The sequence below is a fragment of the Nyctereutes procyonoides genome, unplaced genomic scaffold (genome assembly GCF_905146905.1).
Source record: "Nyctereutes procyonoides isolate TBG_1078 unplaced genomic scaffold, NYPRO_anot_genome, whole genome shotgun sequence".
NCBI classification, from domain to species: Eukaryota; Metazoa; Chordata; class Mammalia; order Carnivora; family Canidae; genus Nyctereutes; species Nyctereutes procyonoides.
This window is the reverse complement of record NW_026575131.1, coordinates 8723185-8741708: the sequence shown is the minus strand read 5'-3', so window position 1 is coordinate 8741708 and position 18524 is coordinate 8723185. Positions and strand designations below refer to the sequence as shown.

The following is an 18524-nucleotide window of genomic DNA, read 5'->3' as shown; positions in this document are numbered from 1 at the left end:
TCTGATCCTCCCTCTGCTCACATGAGTGTGTGCTCGCTCTCTCAAGTAAATAATCTTTTTTTAAAAAAGTATTTAAGAATAAATTCAACTTACATGTGTGACAAAATTTTGAAAAATCAGTAGGTTCAGAAATTGAATCTTAACTAATAGCGATTTTCTCTTAACCCTTACTGAAAACTTTCCTGAAATTTTTTTTCTTCTTTAAATTTATTCACAGACTGACCTTCTGTACATCTTTTATTGCTTTAGAGTTATTCTATCTGTTATTTTTTATTATTTAATAGCTTAAAATGAGGGTAGTAGATTGAGCTGAATATATTAATTTCGGGAGACATCTTAGATGCTTGTGTTTTTAGTGAATCCCAGTTTAAGAGTTAATGCTTTCAAAAGGAAGAAATTTGGTTGATTGTAGCTTATGGCTAGTTGGAATTTAGAGAACTGAGATTTGTTGTATGCAGGGTCTTTTATTTAGTAAATGATGGGGTAAAATCCTAATAATTTTATAATGGTCCTGTATGTACAACTTAATACTAAAACTCTGAAAAGGAAACCAGACCTAGGAGATGAGGGATCTAGGGAGGATTTTTAAATTGAGGATATTTTAAATTTAGATTCCAAAATAGTTTTTGCTACTAAGATGAAAATAATCATTAACCCTCTTAAAAGATCTGAAGTAATATTGTTGTCCTTGAGAAAAGGAAGCATTGTAAATTGTGTGTTACTATTCAACCTTCTGTTTATGTCAGCCTAAACAAGAGATTTTCCCTCTCTAATACATGCCTATCTTTAACATACTGAGTCACATAACTTCAAAAATGACTACAAAATACGCTTTCCTGTCTCTGAATTAGTGAATGTGCATGTTTGTCCTTACTTTGAAATCTCATAATTGGATCCTAGATTCCAGAATGATTTTCATACATAGGGAAGCCACTACTACTTTTCAAAACGTTTTCTAAAGAAAGTGAGGAAAAGAAGTGTAAAATTTCAACCTGGTTAATACCTTGCTTTTAATTTAATACCTTGTTGTTGTTATGCTTGGAGGACTGTACTCATAAAAGCAGAAATGCTCTTAGTGTTTTATTTAAAATTTAGTTATGAATGATTGATACTGAAAACCAAAACAAGTAAAAGGAAAGGGGCATTTTGGAAAGATGGCTTGTTTGTATATACTTAAATGTATATATTCACTTGCATGTTTTGTCAGAGATCAAAATTGAGGAAGAGATTTGGCTTTCTGGTGGTTTGTGAAGAGTCGATCAGAGATTACGCCTTGGCTGAGTTGCTGTCTGCATAGGCTGTTAACAATTGTTTCTCTGGCAGCAGATCTTGTTCATCAGGATTGCATCATTTCTGGGAGAATGGCCAAGGTCCACAGCCTCAGTACAAAGACTGTCTGAAGCATATGAGGCCTGTTCTCTTTCTAAAGCGGCACTCCTCTTCCTGCCAGTCCTCTTCACAGGATTACTGAAGCAGACTTGTTCTGAATTTCTTTCATTGGATTGGCTGTTTATTGGACTCTTGTCTCCCAGCTGCTTCCGGCTCACCTGGCTGATGCAATTTCTTTTTCTGAAATCCCTGTTGGAATTGTTCTTAAAACACTTTTTGTCTGTCTGCTCTGAGAGTGACCAAAGAGATCACATGGGTCTTGTGCTTTCAGCAAGTCATATAGAGAAAAGACTGTCAGAATGACACATACAGAGACTATTGACCATTTCTGAACCCAATTAAAAAGACGGGTAATTATAAAACATTTTTGTCATGTTCTATTTAACAGTCTTTTCTCCAGAAACTGTATGTGTGTGTAAATGAAGACTTCTCAAAAGAGTACTCTGTACTGGGAGACTTGGCTAGTTCTGCTTCTGAATCTAAGAACTTACTGGTCTTCTATGGATTCTGATGAATTGTTCTGGAAAAGGTTAAACTGATTTGAAATTGAAATTCTGATACATTCATTTTCCCCCTGCTGTACATCCATATATTTAGTTCTCTTTTTCTTTTTGGCATTTTTTTTACCTTCTTTCTTATTTGTTGTTGCTAAAGGAGTCTACTTCTTGGTTTGTTTTTTTATTCTTCCTTTGGTTGTTACCTTCATACCTTTTATTTTTATAGTAATTCTGAGCATGCTCTTTTAAAGTTGTTTCTAAAGAATAGTTAGGGGCGCCTGGGTAGCTCAGTTGGTTAAGTGTCTGCCTTCTACTCAGGTCATCATCTCAGGGCCCTGGGATGGCGCCCTGGGTTGGGCTCCATGCTAAGCTCGGATTCCGTTTCTCCCTCTATCTCTGTCTCTCTCTCTCTGCCCCTCCCTCTGTTCATATTCTCTCTCTCTGTCAATTAAATAAAAATCTTGTTTTTAAAAAAATAAGGAATAGTTTATTTTCCAATTTTTTGTAAATTAGAAGCCCACAAAATATTGACATAAAAGTACATTCCTCTCTATTGCTTGATAACTGGAATCCCCAAAACAGCTCTTTTCATATACATAATACATACGTTAACATTTAGCTATTAATTCCCTATTTTGGCTAATGTTAAATTTGACTTTTTGGGGGAGCCCAGGTGGCTCAGCAGTTTAGCGCCGCTTTCAGCCCAGGGCGTGATCCTGGAGACCCAGGATCAAGTCCCATGTCGGGCTCCCTGCATGGGAGCCTGCTTCTCCCTCTGCCTGTGTCTCTGCCTCTCTCACTCTCTGTGTCTCATGAATAAATAAATAAAATCTTTTAAAAAGCTGACTTTTTGCCCCCCAAAATCACCTGTTATCTTTTACTTTTTGGAGGGTAGAAAGTTAATTAAGGCTCTCTTTTTCCACATATTTTTTTTCCCACATATTCTTTTATGGAGTGTCTCACAAGTAGAATTGACTCCCAATTGTCTTTTTTTTTTTTTAAGTAGGACAGAGGATCGATTTGATGAAAGTAGGGGAAGGGGAGAAATAATATGGATTAATACTTTAATAGGTGATGTCCTTGTCAGACTGGAGAGTAGTAAACTTGACATTTGGTTAAAGAAATGGCTCTGAATTTGGGAGTTGTGGAGGAGAAGTACCTCCTAGGAGAGATCAGAAGGAATCCCTTGGGAAATGGGAGAAAATTCTCATTTGAAGAACAGGATTACCCAGTGACATAATATTTTCCACTTAAGTCTAATAAAGACAATTTCCTTTTCCATTCTTTTTTTAGGTTTTGGCTTTATACAAAAATAGTATATCATGGTTAAAGGACAAAAATAGAGTACTAAATGAAACATAGGATAGTTAACAAGGCAATATGTAGAAATGAAATAAATTACTGTTAAAATATCCTATATAATTTGGGGCACCTGGGTGGTGGTATTAAGCTTCTGACTCTGATTTCAGCTCATGTATGATCTCAGGGTTGTGAGATCAAGCCCCACATTGCACTGAGCTCCTTGCTGAGTGTGGAGCCTCCTTAAGATTGTCTCTCCCTCTGCCCCACTCCCCCCTCACCCCTACTCATGCATATACCTGCTTGCTCTCTCTCTTTTAAAGAATAAAAAGAAAATATTCCATATAATTCTATTCTTTGTGTCCATTTTGTTACTTCTTTCTGTACTAATCTGTGTCTCAACTCTTTCTAGGTCTTCAGAGCTACTGGCAGATAATTTTGGGGGACTTCATATTTGGAGGTCTATAAAAAGGTGACTAAGTCAAATCCTTTACATTTGTTTTAATTTTTATATTGTAATGGATGTTAAAATCATATGCTGAAATAAATGGTGATAATTCATTCAGCAAGCATTCTCAAACACTTGCTTTATGCCAGGTACAATTCTTTTCTTTTCTCTTCTCTTCTTTTTTCTTTGAGATTTTATTTATTTATTCATGACACACAGAGAGAGGCAGAGACATAGGCAGAGGGAGAAGCAGGCTTACCATGGGGAGCCTGATGCAGGACTCAATCCCAGGACTTTGGCAAGGATCACAACCTGAGCCAAAGGCAAGACGCTCAACCACTGAGCCACCCAGGCATCCCGTGCCAGGCCCTATTCTAAACATTGGAAGTATACAGAGGATAAAACACAAAAATCTTGTCCTCAGAGAGTTTATATTCTGGTAGAAAGAGACAAAAAATTTAACAAGTAAAAGATACCTTGAAATTGTTTCACCTAGAGACACAACTTCTCACTCTAGGACGCACCTCTCCAAATTATGTGTAAGTTAATAAATTCTGTACTACTAAGTTTGGTAAACTATACTCAGAGTCTGTTGGCTTGTAAAACTAGAGTAATTGTAGTAAAATGTTGCATATAGATGATATGTTAAAAAGTCTTCAGTTAAGGGGCACCTAGGTGGCTCAGTGGTTGAGTGCCTTTGGCTCAGATTTTGATCCCACGGTCCTAGGATTGAGTCCCGCTTTGGGCTCCGCAGGAAGCCTGCTTCTCCCTCTGCCTATGTTTCTGTCTCTCTCTGTGTGTCTCGCATGAATAAGTAAATAAAATCTTTTAAAACAAAGTCTTCAGTTAATATTTTAATAGCTACATTTTGCAGAGTATTATTTAGGGAAGGAACAATTCTCAGGGTTATATGAGAAATATCGTTTTAACATTTTTTGTATTAAGAAGCCTAATATTGTGAAAGCTTGATTTATTTTTTTATTTTCAAGATTTTATTTAAATTTTAGTTCACATACAGTGTAGTAGTTTCAGAGGTAGAATTTAGTGATTTTTCAGTTGCATGTGACACCCAGTGCTTATTATTACATCAGGTGCTGCCTTCCTCCCTTATGCTCATCACATGATGTGAATGCATTATTTAGAAGATGGTCATGCTAATCTGTAATAATTGTTTTTATCAGAAGAGAGGAAGAGTCCTACAAAACTAGATAAAAGAAAGATGGAAGAATTCATGAACAAGAAATTCATAGTTAAGTGGTTAATGTTTCTTATATTTATCAGGTCTCCAAATTAGCTGGTTTGAGATTTCAGTAAGGAATATGTTAATCATTTATATACTCATTAAGGAAATATTATCTGTAATAATTTTCCCATTTTTTCCTTTTAGTATTTTTTTTTTTAGATTACTTAGATTACTCCGAAAAATAATTATCAGCTTAAGTTTATAAGTTGCCTTTCTTCTAGAAGCCTACTTTTTTTTATGGGCATAGAATAGTAATAGCTATGATAAAGGCTTTTTAATGTGTTGAATAACTTTTTTTTTTTAAATATTGTTCTCTTGCATGACAGACTCAAGACTTTATTTTTTTTTATTTTTATTTATGATAGTCACACAGAGAGAGAGAGAGAGGCAGAGACACAGCAGAGGGAGAAGCAGGCTCCATGCACCGGGAGCCCGACGTGGGATTCGATCCCGGGTCTCCAGGATCTGCCCTGGGCCAAAGGCAGGCGCCAAACCGCTGCGCCACCCAGGGATCCCATGTTGAATAACTTTTTTTATCCTTTACTGAAAATGTAACATGTAATTGGGATTCCTATATTTAAGAGAGGTATGATTATTATCAGACTGTGTTTTGATTATCAAGCCAGACAGCTTCTGGGATTTTGGTTTTTTTTTTTTTCTTTTTAGTTCAAGTTACAGAGTGATACTAAATTAGAGGAAGAGTTGTAACCAACAATACCCAATATTTAACTATTTTTCTGAGCTTATTTGATAAGTATTCTCTTCTATTATTTGTATATTTTATTTCAATTTCCCAGAGGTAAAGGATGTACTGCCTAAATCTGTATGGATATATTGTTAGGGAAAGGAAATATTTTCCGTGTCAGATGGATCCAAAGAGTTATATTAGTCACTTCTTTTGTAAGCTGTGAAGAAACAATAGGAAAATTTGCCTTTTTTCATTTTTAGTCCAAAGTCTAGCAGTGTGTTGCCTCCAGTTGTATAGGAACCGGTGTTTTGCCTTCACCCAGATTTGAAGAGTCCTAGATCTTGATGAGATCCAGCTCTTTGCAAAGTGTAGGTGCCAGGGAGGGCTGCTTAGTTTATAGCTGTTTCCAGTATTCTAAAATAACACAAAAGAGTAATATTCTCTTTATGTGTTCTTTAAAAGCTTGGCTTTACTCACTGTTCACAATTGGTTTTCTTATGTTGCTTTGCTTCATATATCAAAATATGATTTAAGCATCTTATGTGGTCTGTCACTTAAAATTTGTATTAATTCCTTGGATTGACTTAGTATCACATACTTTTCATTAAAAATCTCTAACATAAGTAGTTGTTTGATTTTTCTCCTGTCTTAAGATGAATCAGCATATCAATCACAACTCTTTCTGTAGACTTTTTGCAAAAATCTTTATTAATCTAGGCTTTTAACATTCACACAGACTTTTTTTCCACATAAAATGCTTCTGGTTTCATTCTTTTAATAGTTTAATATAAAACCACTAATGTAAAATAGTAAAATTTCCCCCTTTACACCATACCTCCAAATCTCTTAATATACTCTTTTTTTTAAGGTTTTTTTTTTTTTTTTTTTTTTTTTTTTGAGAGAGAGGGAGAGAGAGAAAATCAGCATGGAGCCTGATGTAGGGCTCAGTCTCTAGACTCTGGGATCATGATCTGAACCAAAATCAAGAATTAGACTTTTAGAGAACTGAGCCACCCAGGCACCCCTTGAAGATTTTATTTTTAAGTGATCTCTACACCTAACTTGAGGCTCAACCTTATAATTCCAAGATCAAGAGTCACATGCTGTAGTAAGGGAGCCAGGCACCCTACTCTCTTACTGTACTTTTATACATTTTTTGTACTTTTATACTTCTAATGGATTTCTTACACTTTAGTAGTTTTTGAGTCCTTCTGTTCCCAAATTTCCACTGGTTATGATCAGCAACTCAGGGTATCCTCACTGCTTTTCCATAGAAAATTTCCTAATCTTTATCATGAAACTAATCTATATGTTTTTATTTATACCTAGCAGTGGATATGGCCTCACAAATATAGTTAAGACTGTTGCATCTTCTCCGAAACTTATGGTTAAAATAAAATGATTTCAAAGGAAGAAAAGAGTGTTCTGTGACACAAAAAGACAATAAGAACAACTGTATGTAAACATATCTTTTATCATATTTAATATAGAAGAAATAACTTTGTTGGTTGCTGGTAAAATTGCATTTATTTGTGACCTAAGGGGAAAAAAAACTTAAATGAAGATATTGCTTGCTTGCTTTTTTGTTTTTTAAGTAAGCTCTACACCCAGCATGGGGCTTGAACTCATGACCACAGGATCAAGAGTAGCATGTTCCACCAATTGAGCAAGCCAAGAGCCTCTAAATGAAGGTCTTTAATTGCTAAAGAATTTAGTTAAACTTTGATATTTCTATTTACTATCCTATACATTGAAACTTATATAGGTCCTAGGCTGCTAAAAAATTTTGTTTAAGCAGTTGTTAAATGATGGAAATGTACTTGACTAGTGAGCTACACAGACTATACTTCCCCTTTAGCTAAAAAGAAAAAAATTAAAAATAGAAATAGAGGGAGATCCCTGGGTGCCTCAGTGGTGTCGCGCCTGCCTTCGGCCGGGGGCGTGATCCTGGAGTCCTGGGATCAAGTCCCATGTTGGGCTCCCTGAGTAGAGCCTGCTTCTCCCTCTGCCTGTGTCTCTGCCTCTCTCTGTGTCTCTCATGAAAAAATAAATAAAATCTTTTTAAAAAATAAATAAAACAAATGAAAAGTAAGCATAACTTTTGTTACCTCATGTTTTAAAACACTAATGCAATAAATACATACATACATACATACTAAGGCAGTATACAAGAAAATAGGATAATGTGTAGACCCTTTGCTGTACTTGTTTTATATTTATCATTTAAAAGACTTATTTTTAAAATGGCAAAATAGGGATACTTGGGTGGCTCACTCTGTTGAGCATCTGACTCTTGGTTTTGGCTCGGGTTGTGATCTTAGGGTTGTAGGATAGAGCCCCACATCGGGCTCCATGCTTAGCAGGAAGTCTGCTTAAGATTCTCTCTCTCCCTCTGTCCCTCCCTCACTTGTGCTCACTCGATCTTTTTCTCTCTCAAATTAAATATATATATCTTTTCTTAAAAAAAATAAATAAAATGGAAAAATATTCAGTAGCATTTAGGATAAATTTGACAAACTGTCTGGTTATTAGATATTTTCCTTTTCTGTGGCAGGATTCCTCATGTCCATAACATGTTGGTTAAGGCTGTGCAGCTCACCCCCACTCTCAGAGTGGCCAGTCTCCATTAATTGGACCCCGTGATTTCCACTCTCTGCTGCATTGGACGTCATGAGCATTGCAATCCCTCTGGGAGTCACCACACCAGATACATCCTACTCAGATATGGCTGCTGGATCAGAGTAAGTGCTACTTTCTGGGTAGTAGATGTGTTACCAGTTTGTATGGAAATAACTTTCTTATGGGCCTCTAATAAGTATGCAATATTTTCTAAACCCAAGCCTAGCCCACTCTAAATGACATTAGACCTTTCCCTTTTTGCCCATAGAAGCTGGAGGGTAAAAAAAGAGTTAGAAAGGGGAGGAAAGAATTAGGGGAGGGGGGGTTCTTAGTAAATGATATAATTGAATTAAATTTGCACAGTAGTGATTACATCCTCATTTGTTTTGATGGGTGGGGAAGATTGAAATAAAGTAGGTGTCACTACCTGCTTCTGTAGAGTTAATGATTATTGATGAATGGAGATAAAGAGAAATTCTCTCCAACTGATTTTCCTTGAAGGCCTCTTCCTATGTACTTCTCACTGTTGTAGAGTAAAGGGGCTAAAACTTTATATGGGCAGGTTACTTAAAACTTCTGATTATTGGGGTAGAAAACATTGAAAGCAGTGTCATCTGTTTTTATATAATATTCATTGCCTAGAAAGAGGACCTTCAAAATCAGTGGTACCAAACTTTTTTTTCAGCTAAGAGCAGCTTTAGGAATTCAGAGTTTGTCGAAAAGCCCAATCCCTAAAATAGACTCTCAATTCTTGAAGAATTTAAATACCAAATGGCAATGAAGGTAGGCCTTCATTATAAAACTTTATATATTATTATTCACAGTTTAAAAAATTTTAGCCTTTTGTATCCCTTCTCTTTTAAGTTGTCCAAGATTCCCCCTGCTCACAGATTCCCCCTCTTGTCCTTTTACCTCCCTTGTACCCAATCTTCCTTGCTTACAGAAAGGAAGTGGAAGCCCCCTACCTTTCAAGACGAAGTGGCACTACACCAGGATGTGAAAGTCCAGCGAAAGAGACCCAAGGGGCCTAGGGGGCAGCACACCCCCAGAAGCCAAGTCTATTCCAGGCAGTACCAGGGATTAGGGTCTGGGCTGGAAAAATCCTGGTGTTTTGAATATGTTCAGGTCCAGTTCAGACTCTTGATCCCACAGCCACTTCTTGAGTGAGGTGGGTGTTGCTCTAATTCCCCTGTTTCTCTTGCCATTTTCATAGTCCCTGGGGATTCTTTCCCCTTCAGCAAAGCAAAGCAACTGTACCAGAGCTCTGGGTTCAACTGCATCCCTGGTTAATAGTGGTTTTCTTCCTTAACACTGAGAATATAGTAAAGAGCATGTATACTTTCTTCACAAAGCCACCTAGGATTACTTAACTGTCTATTGTCTTCCTTAAAGAGGAAGACTTAAAATGAAGCTACCCCAAGAAGCAGTATACTATATTCTGGGGTAGGCTAGAACTGAAAGTTTTTGGCCTTATTCCCATATAAAAAGGACGATGGAGGGTGGGGGATGGGAAGGGTGGAATTGTGTTCCTTCCAGGGCTTTTTTTTCTGTTTTGTTTTGTTTTTATTTTTTTGCATGCCAAATAGATTTAGTTATGCTGGTAGCTGAGACTTCCAAGTCTACAGCTATTTCCCAAATACTTAAAAAATCTTGCATTAGGAACTATAATTATATAGTGTTAATAGATTTTTATAAAGTCAACCACTACCTCTTACATGGATTGACTAACAAACTACACAGGGAGATAGCATTAACATTTGTGAGAAATTTCAACAGAGATTAAATCACTGACTTTGGGACTAGTAGAGAAAAAAGCCTAAAGCAATTGTTCTTAAAACTGGTGTTTTTCCTAGAGTGCAGAGATGACCACCCGTAAATGCTGCTAGGGAGTCCAAAAGTATTTGTAGACTTTTGGCCTAAAAATTTGACTACAATGTTTCTATTTTCTGAAACATTTTCATCTGATTTCTTGACAGATTTTTAATAATGTTGTTATAACTAATTATATCGTTACTCGCTTAGTATTTATCGTTACTCGCTTAGTATTTCTACAAAGCAAGAGAATGTCACCAATTGGCTTATGTACCATTCTGTTACATTTTAGATGATATTTGTTAATGTTTCACCATGCATATTCCACTGTCATGCATATTCCACTGTTTCAGGTACTCTAAGATTAAACTTGGTATGAAGGGCAACATACTCAATTGAGTAAGGGACCTAGACCTTACGGGATTTTAAATCTGATAACAGTATGCATTATGCATTTTTTAAGTATTTGTAGGAGAACTTCTAGATAAAACAATAAAAGCAAGGATTTTTCTGAATTTATAATTCTGCCATAAAAGAATTTCAGATATTTTCCAAGAGGTAGCATTATTGCAGCTGGTTGCATGTTGTATTTAAAACACAATCAGTGCCTTATCTGTTGTAAGCATGGCTTCTTTGTATATACCCAACTGTCATAGCAGTTCAAACGTAGGCTATAATTACATTTGCATAAAATGGTTGGCTAATAAGGAAATGCAATCTTAATATTCCAAATTTTAATCCATATTTTGAAACATAGGTAAGAGTTGATATATATGTCAAGTATATCGTAGGATATAGTGTAGTTATCTGTCAGCGTGTAACTATTTAATTAATAGCCTGTATGGATATTGTAGTTTCCTCATCAAAAGATATGAGCTTAAATTTTAATATTTGGCACGCATAGCAAGATGTTAAATGCTGTGCTTTATGAGAAAGTATTTTCCAGTGGGATGGCCTTTTAACCTCCACAATATACATTTTATTTTTATTCCCTAGACTTGCACATGAAGTGCATATGTTCATATTTACCCAGTTTGGAGATGGGTAAGATACAACCAACATAGCTCCATCTCCATGGCCATCTTTTATTTCATGCCACTTTCCTTTATCCCGTCCAAAAAAATTCCATTTCTAATAAACAGCTGCCATGTTTCACCCCATGTGTTCAGTGGTACAAAATCTCTTATATAAAATATATATGTAGCTTTCTTGGAATACTTGTTTATTAAGTGAATTAACAATGTTGAAAGTTATTACTTTCTCTTAACTGTCCATCATAGAAACTAAATTCTACCTTCATTTTATTAATGCTTGTTTGCCGTCAGTTTCATTTAGGAAACCCCACCTGTTTCCTAATACTCAGAGCTGATTGCCTCTCAGTGAGCCATGTCAGATCATCTTTTCTCAAGAATACTGACCTGCATTCTTGATGTACCCCACTCCAGTTCCCATCTTGCAGACACTCTAAAAGAATAAAATGCATGCACTTCACTAACAGAATACTTTCCTATGTCTAAAGTTCTTCTTCACCTAGAAATTACCTTTGCTGTTATTAATAAGATCCCTTCTCACAGTTTTGGAGCATATAACTGGGTGAGTTGGATATATCTCAGAATTTTCTTTTATCCCTCACTTCTCAGCTGACATTGCACCACATTGAACTGCACACTTTATTCCTGCCAAGTACTGTGTATTGTATACTAGACTTCCAGGCAGGAAAAGCATATGTTCCTTAATGCAAACTATGCATTACTTGATTTCCTAAAAGACCGATCTCTAAGGCTGAGGTGTATATGTGTTTGGGGTTTCTAATTTGTGAATCTCTGTTCTAGTTAATTTAAATGCCAGATAATCCTTTATTGAGTTCGGCAAAGTCATACAGTTGCATTCCTTAATTATCTTTCAGAATTCCCTAAAACTTAACCAGGTAACAGTCACAGTTAAAAGTTCTTTTTTTCCCCAAAAACTTGTATTTTGGAAAAAAAAAAAAAACTTGTATTTTGTCCTTTGTTAGCTATGCCTTTTTATTATCAAGTAAAGGCTTAAATTTATATTTATAAATTTGAACATTTATAATTTTTTTATATTAATAAATTATACTTGAACAGTTTGCTTTCCACTTAATGAGGGTATGAAAAGATACTAAACCAAGCTTCTCAATAAGCCTGGTTACTTAAATTTTCTTAAGATTTTCTCTAAAGATAGAATGTTACCCTGGTTTTCCAAACCAGTTAGGCATAGTTGAAAGAGCATAGGATTTGGAGTTAGACGTTATTTCAAATTCTGGCTCTGTCACTGTATGGACTTTGGTAATCTCACCACCTCAACTTCTTCTGTAAAAATGGGGTGCTATTTACCGTGTTTACTAGTTGCAGAGTAAATGAATTAACATAGATAAGAGCACCTAGAAAATAATGGGCAATCCAGAATGGTAGCCACAACTTTTATTATTTGTCAATGGACAATAAGACTCTGAGTACAGTTTTGATTATTTTGAAGTTCTGTGGTATTACCATGCAGCTGTTAAGTAATTGTGTCCGTGATATGCTTGCATGTCATTGGTGGATGAGAAATTATTACTCTAATAAGGTGTTTGGGTGTTCATCAAGATGAGAGGTATGATAAATATAAGATGCCGTTGTTTTTACCTGTACTTTCTTCAGGGTATCCTGTCTTGGTAGTGAATGGAAGAGGGCCTGGTCCCTGGGGCAGTGCAGAAGGCACTTTCATCATCTCACTCACTGCAAATGTCATGTGAGGTTTCATGGAAGTATTAAGAGATCCAATTAAGAAGAATAGTTCTGAGTCTAAACCAGCCCAGAGTGGCTTCTCTAGGGGAAACTCCCTGCTCAGCTGGTACGTTTGTGTTTGTCATTAGGGACACCTTGTATTCCAGGTGCCTGCCTTGAGACATCTGCCTGTACTGGCTTCATGTTACACACAAATCCACATTTAATAACGCTCCTGTTATTTATAGGCCTAGTTATGTTAATCAGATTGTTTCACTGAGTTCCTTCTCTTATTCTAGTGGCTGGTGGTTGTGGAAAGAGGCGGGGTTAGCATGGGAAGTTAAAGTCTTAGTTTAAGGGAAGATTAGGTGTTATGCTATCATGCATTGCTTTTCGCCTTTGTGCAGCCCTGAATCTGTGGAGGCTAGTCCAGCAGTTAATGAGAAGAGCGTGTATTCCACTCATAATTATGGGACCACTCAGAGGCATGGGTGTCGAGGACTGCCTTATGCTGTGAGTATGCATTTGTTTCTCTCCAGAGCAGTGATCTTCCTGGAGTGTAATCCATTCTTATACATTGTGACTTTCTTGAAATGTTTATATGCAGCATGACGAAGTTGCCCCTTTTGCACTTCCCTGCCTCCAGCGGACGTCTAGCCCTGCATCATTGTTCTTGTTTTTATGTCCCAGTTGACCTTGGCATTTTGTTTTATCACTTTCCTGGTTGAAGCCAAAAAACAAAGGGTACTACTTTCTTCTTTCTTTCCATATGTACCATACTTTAGGGGAGAGAGGGGCCAGTGTTTGGACACTGTTGATTTAAAAAATCTTATTTTCAGGATCATAATTACGGAGCCCCTCCTCCTCCGACACCTCCTGCTTCTCCCCCTGTCCAGACGATCATCCCTCGTTCTGACCTGAATGGCCTGCCGTCGCCCGTAGAGGAACGCTGTGGAGACAGCCCGAACTCTGAAGGAGAGACTGTTCCTACCTGGTGTCCTTGTGGTCTTTCTCAGGATGGCTTCCTTCTCAACTGTGACAAGTGCAGGTAAGATCATGCTCCATCTCAGTTCAAGCCTGGGTTGCTGGGATTAGGGTTTCTTATTAGTAGGGAAAAGCTCAAAGTATTCTTTCTTGTGTTTGTTAATGTAGATGATTCCTTAGTGCTCCTTGGCTCGAATTCTCTGCACTAGGTGAGAATTGCTGACAACAAGGAATGAGAGATTGATGTTAAAGCTATTGAATTTGATATGAAATTTAATGTCCTGGAAACATTTGGTAGGTGGGAGGAAGGGGGTAGTATATGCAGAGACACTTCTCCCATGTGTGCGACAATGTGCTGCATGCTGTCGGAAGGACTACTTTAAGTTTATTTTCCCTCTTTAGGGGAATGAGCAGGGGGAAGGTTATTAGACTTCATCGGCGGAAGCAGGACAACATATCAGGTGAGCCAAAAATGGGTTGGGCCCATCTATTTTGACAGATAAATATTTTGTGATTTAAATAATCCTCTCAAGAACTCCTGTAAATCTCCGTGATCGCTAGCTCTTCATGGAAAAGAAAGCAGTTCTCTCACAACTACTGTTTAATTCTCTTGTTGTGAATTAATGTATCCAGAAACAATATCTTAGCCCCAGAGCAATCAAAATATTCCTTGTGAGCACACACACCAAATAAAAAACCCAGATCCTTCTCGTGTGTTACACATTGAGGGAACTCAGTCAAGGGGTAAATATATACAATATAGACCAGGGTTTCTATGCTTGATGCAGACAGACTCTTATTTTCATAAGGAATATGTTCTACATATGACAAAGTTAATGGAAGTTATGACTTCCTGAATAACGGAAAGGAGTAAAGATAAAGGAATAAGCTGTTTTTAATGCACTTTTGATGCTGTTTGCACAACATGTGACTATGAAATAACTTTCTTTTCAGGTGGGGATAGCAGTGCAACAGAAAGCTGGGATGAGGAGCTTTCTCCCTCCACTGTGTTGTACACAGCAACACAGCACACACCTACAAGCATCACCTTAACTGTTAGAAGAACCAAACCCAAGAAGCGGAAGAAGAGTCCAGAAAAGGGTCGTGCAGCAGCAAAGACGAAGAAAATCAAGGTATGGAGGGTAAAAGTATCTTAAAGAGAAATATATCTGAAATAGCCCAAATTTTGGACCAAGAAGGCACCAAAATTCTCTTAAGTTTGATCCAGATGTTTTGAAGGGCCACTTTTGCTCTGCTTGCAAAAATCGGCTAATCTTTGTTGTGAACATGTAGACCAACCTCTCTTCTGCCACTTCATACCATCACAACTGGCACAAAGTTTCTTCTACTCCAAACCCCATCCCAGGTATGAAATCCCAGCCCCACCTGGCCAAGCCCATATGTGCTGCAGCCTCCAGTCTAGGCTTCCACTATCCTTCATTATCTCCCTACCTCCTCAGTCCCAAGGCACGGTCTGATATTCTTGTCCTGGTACATGCCCACATCATGTCATTGGGTTGATTGTTTTTTCCTTGTTTCAAAAAAGTTAGGAAGCATCTCTTGAATGATCTAGGCTTCCAGAGTGTTGTGGTCACTTTCCTTATTCTCAACTAAAAAGTCTCCAGGAGAAACCTCTTCTGTTTTGTGTTCTTTCTTCCCCATCATGGCAACATTGTTGCTCCTAGGTGACTTGTCCACCCCTTGTTAAGGGGATTGGTCTTTATTTCCTTCTTAATTTCAAAACTGGTAAATCTGCAACCTTACGAAATATTTTTATTTACTTTTTCTTTTAGTGTCAGGAGTGCATATAGGATTTAAGTGATGCATGCTCTTCCCTGTTAATTACCTAGTTTCACCATGGAAAGTGTTAGAATTAGCCTCAAAGTTCACTGGCCTTGAGCTACCCTTATTCTTGATAATAGTGTGGGGGATTCCATTGTATTTATTACCTAGGAAAAAGGGGACAGACTAAAACACTAGTTCTTGCTTTAGTTTTAGTCTCAGATAGGTATAACTGTCATTCTTGGTACCAAGTTTTGTTTTGTTCTACTTGTTTTCCTCTTTGGGATAGGCATTTCGAGAGGGATCCCGGAAGTCCTTGCGGATGAAGGTAAGGGGTATTCTTCCCTGATGCTGTGTTTTACTTCACTGTGATCTTGCATTTTGGTCAGCTTCTTTCCTGACATTGATGGTCTGGGAATCTTGGACTCTGCTTTTTGCTAGTTTGTAATTGTTGCCATTCAGTATTCATAGAGGCTTTCTCTAAAGTAGGTTTTCTTGGCCATTTTCTGAAATATTTTCCCTTTCTGTAATCAGCCTTCATTTACTAGTTTTTCATTATTAGCTGCTTTTCTGGGGTGGGGACAGTCAGGGAGGGGTAAGTGACGTTTACCAAACAAAATGAGGCTGATGTGTTCTGTCGTTGTAATTGGCCTCAACCTCAGGATTGAGGTTTTTCTGGTGATACAGGATCTCTTGTGCACCCACCCTAGTACCATGTGGGCTTTACTCAACAGTTGGAAGGATAAATTTCATCAGTTAGGAAAGTAGTATTATAGGAATTACTCTTACTGGAATTACTTAGTTTTGAACTGTTTTTTGTTTTGTTTTGTTTCCTGGCATATCTGTTTGGTATATAAAATTTATATGGTGCTAGTGTTTCTTTTCTTCAGTTATCAAATGAAAGAGCTTACAAGGTGATACTGGGTAGTGGTTGAAGAATTGAGAAGTTATGTGCAGTGGTTTAAAAGGACTTTTAGGTACTGGGTAGTAAAGAACAGTTTGCCCAAAAGAGATTTGATTATACTGTCTAGTATCTTCTTTACCTATGTATATGTAGGAGGACAGCATGGCTCCCAATTCATTACTTATGGCTTCAAAACATTTACTTAGAATTAAGATTGAATTGAATTCTATAAGCATTCCTGTCCCTAAATGTAAATGATGAAAAGCAGGATCTTTGCTGTTGACGGTTATATGGCATAAACATTAAAATCTTTTAGTAAGGAAAAGCTTTATAAAGATTAATATACATAAGTATATACAGAACACCAATGTAACTGATATTAACAAAGATCACAGGTGGCACTTTATCTAAAATTTGAAGGCTTCATGTAGCATATACCCATAAACAGATTGTAAAAGTAATGAGAGAGGACTTAGAGCCCAAGAACATGTCCTGGATGTCTTGGAATAGAACTTGTTATTTTTTTTTTTTTTTGCTGGATCTGTCTCCTGTAAGAGATTACATTTGCCTTAACTGCCCCCATTATTTTTGTCTCATTTGCTTAGAGGGGACCTTACTCAAACTTATGGGGCAGACATAGCCCTGATCCCAGCTGTTAAGCCTTTTTCTCTTTTATCAGCTAACTGTTGTAACTTGCCTCCAAATATCCAAAACCTTTTGAAGGCTATTGCCTGGCTGCCCCAGAAAACTACTTATAAATCTCTCTATATGTAAATATTGCTTGCATTTTCAAGATGTTGACAGATTCTCCTATGGCATCCTAAAATTTAAATAATAAAAAAAATACTAGTCAGTTTGATTTTTTTTTTTTAAGATTTTATTCATGAGAGAGAGGGGGGTGGGGGGGGTGGAGGCAGAGACACAGGCAGAGGGAGAAGCAGGCTTCCATGCAGGGAACCTGACGTGGGACTTGATCCCGGGTCTCCAGGATCACGCCCTGGGCCGAAGGCAGGCACTAAACTGCTGAGCAACCCAGGGATCCCCCAGTTCGATTCTTATATCAGAATTCTGATTAGGGTTACAAATTTGTACTCAGAATTAATTATTAATTAATAAGAGCACCAACAAAGATGTGGTTGAGAGCCATAAAGATGGAGAATATTTACCATTTAGATTCTAATCCCAAAGTCAAAAGAGTTTGCCTATTGGAGACTACCGTTAACCACTAGGTGCCAGTAACACATGCACCCAGGTATGGTAATCAAAAATGACTTTACGGGGATCCCTGGGTGGCGCAGCGGTTTGGCGCCTGCCTTCGGCCCAGGGTGCGATCCTGGAGACCCGGGATCGAATCCCACGTCGGGCTCCCGGTGCATGGAGCCTGCTTCTCCCTCTGCCTGTGTCTCTGCCTCCCTCTCTCTCTCTCTCTCTCTTTCTCTCTCTGTGACTATCATAAATAGATAGATAGATAGATAGATAGATAGATAGATAGATAGATAGATAGATAAAATGACTTTACGTATTAGCAGATGTCCCCTGGGGACAAAAATCACCTCTTCTTGGGAACCATGTTCTAAACATACTGAGTTACGGTCTCGAATACCCAGAAGAATGAGACAGCAGAGTAGTCAGGGTTGTATTACTAAACAATAGCTAATAACAGTGGCTTCCAGTATACATTAAGTGTAGTAAGCCATCGGTTTAGTGATCACTACTGAATGGTTAAGCCTAGGAATACTGTTTGGGCACCTCTAATCCCCAGTCTCCTAAGCACCCTTATATCTAAGGTTTTGAACTTTTCTTTTGCTTAGCTACTCCTGATACCCAAGCAGGTGATACTGTGTTCTCAGTGTGTTGGCTGCAGGTGTTTCTTAGATCCCTTTTTGTATTGTTCATTCTTTTGGATTCCAATGAGAAGGGTAGAAAATAAAGGCATTAATTTTTTCTTTTCATTTCCCTGTTCCTTGGGGAAAGGATCGTAGACAACAGTCAAAAACAGTGGGACAAAAGTGAAAGAAAGCAGTTAAAATAGACATAAATGTTTTCTGTGTCATTCATGGAAAGTATATTTAATTTTCTTATGCCTATATTTGCAACTTTAGTATGGACATGGATTTGCAAATAGCTTTG

The 18524-nt window shown here is 37.5% G+C and overlaps 1 protein-coding gene across 14 annotated transcripts in view; it reads left to right on the top strand.

Annotated features, from left to right (window-relative positions):
- The window catches only part of SETD5 (SET domain containing 5), an 84648-nt gene that overhangs the window by 29780 nt on the left and 36344 nt on the right, over window positions 1-18524 (top strand). For 2 of the 14 annotated variants that reach the window (XM_055342860.1, XM_055342858.1), the window contains exons 1-6: window positions 12079-12851; window positions 13132-13237; window positions 13564-13772; window positions 14111-14169; window positions 14663-14841; window positions 15780-15818. In XM_055342860.1, the coding sequence (XP_055198835.1) occupies window positions 12760-12851; window positions 13132-13237; window positions 13564-13772; window positions 14111-14169; window positions 14663-14841; window positions 15780-15818 (684 nt within the window). In that variant the 5' untranslated portion in view covers window positions 12079-12759. Of the gene's footprint in view, window positions 1-3597; window positions 3658-5263; window positions 5463-8118; window positions 8306-8868; window positions 8967-9126; window positions 9352-12077; window positions 12852-13131; window positions 13238-13563; window positions 13773-13876; window positions 13918-14110; window positions 14170-14662; window positions 14842-15779; window positions 15819-18524 lie in introns of those variants that run through there. The other 12 variants (XM_055342850.1, XM_055342854.1, XM_055342856.1 and 9 more) reach the window with 12 other exon arrangements.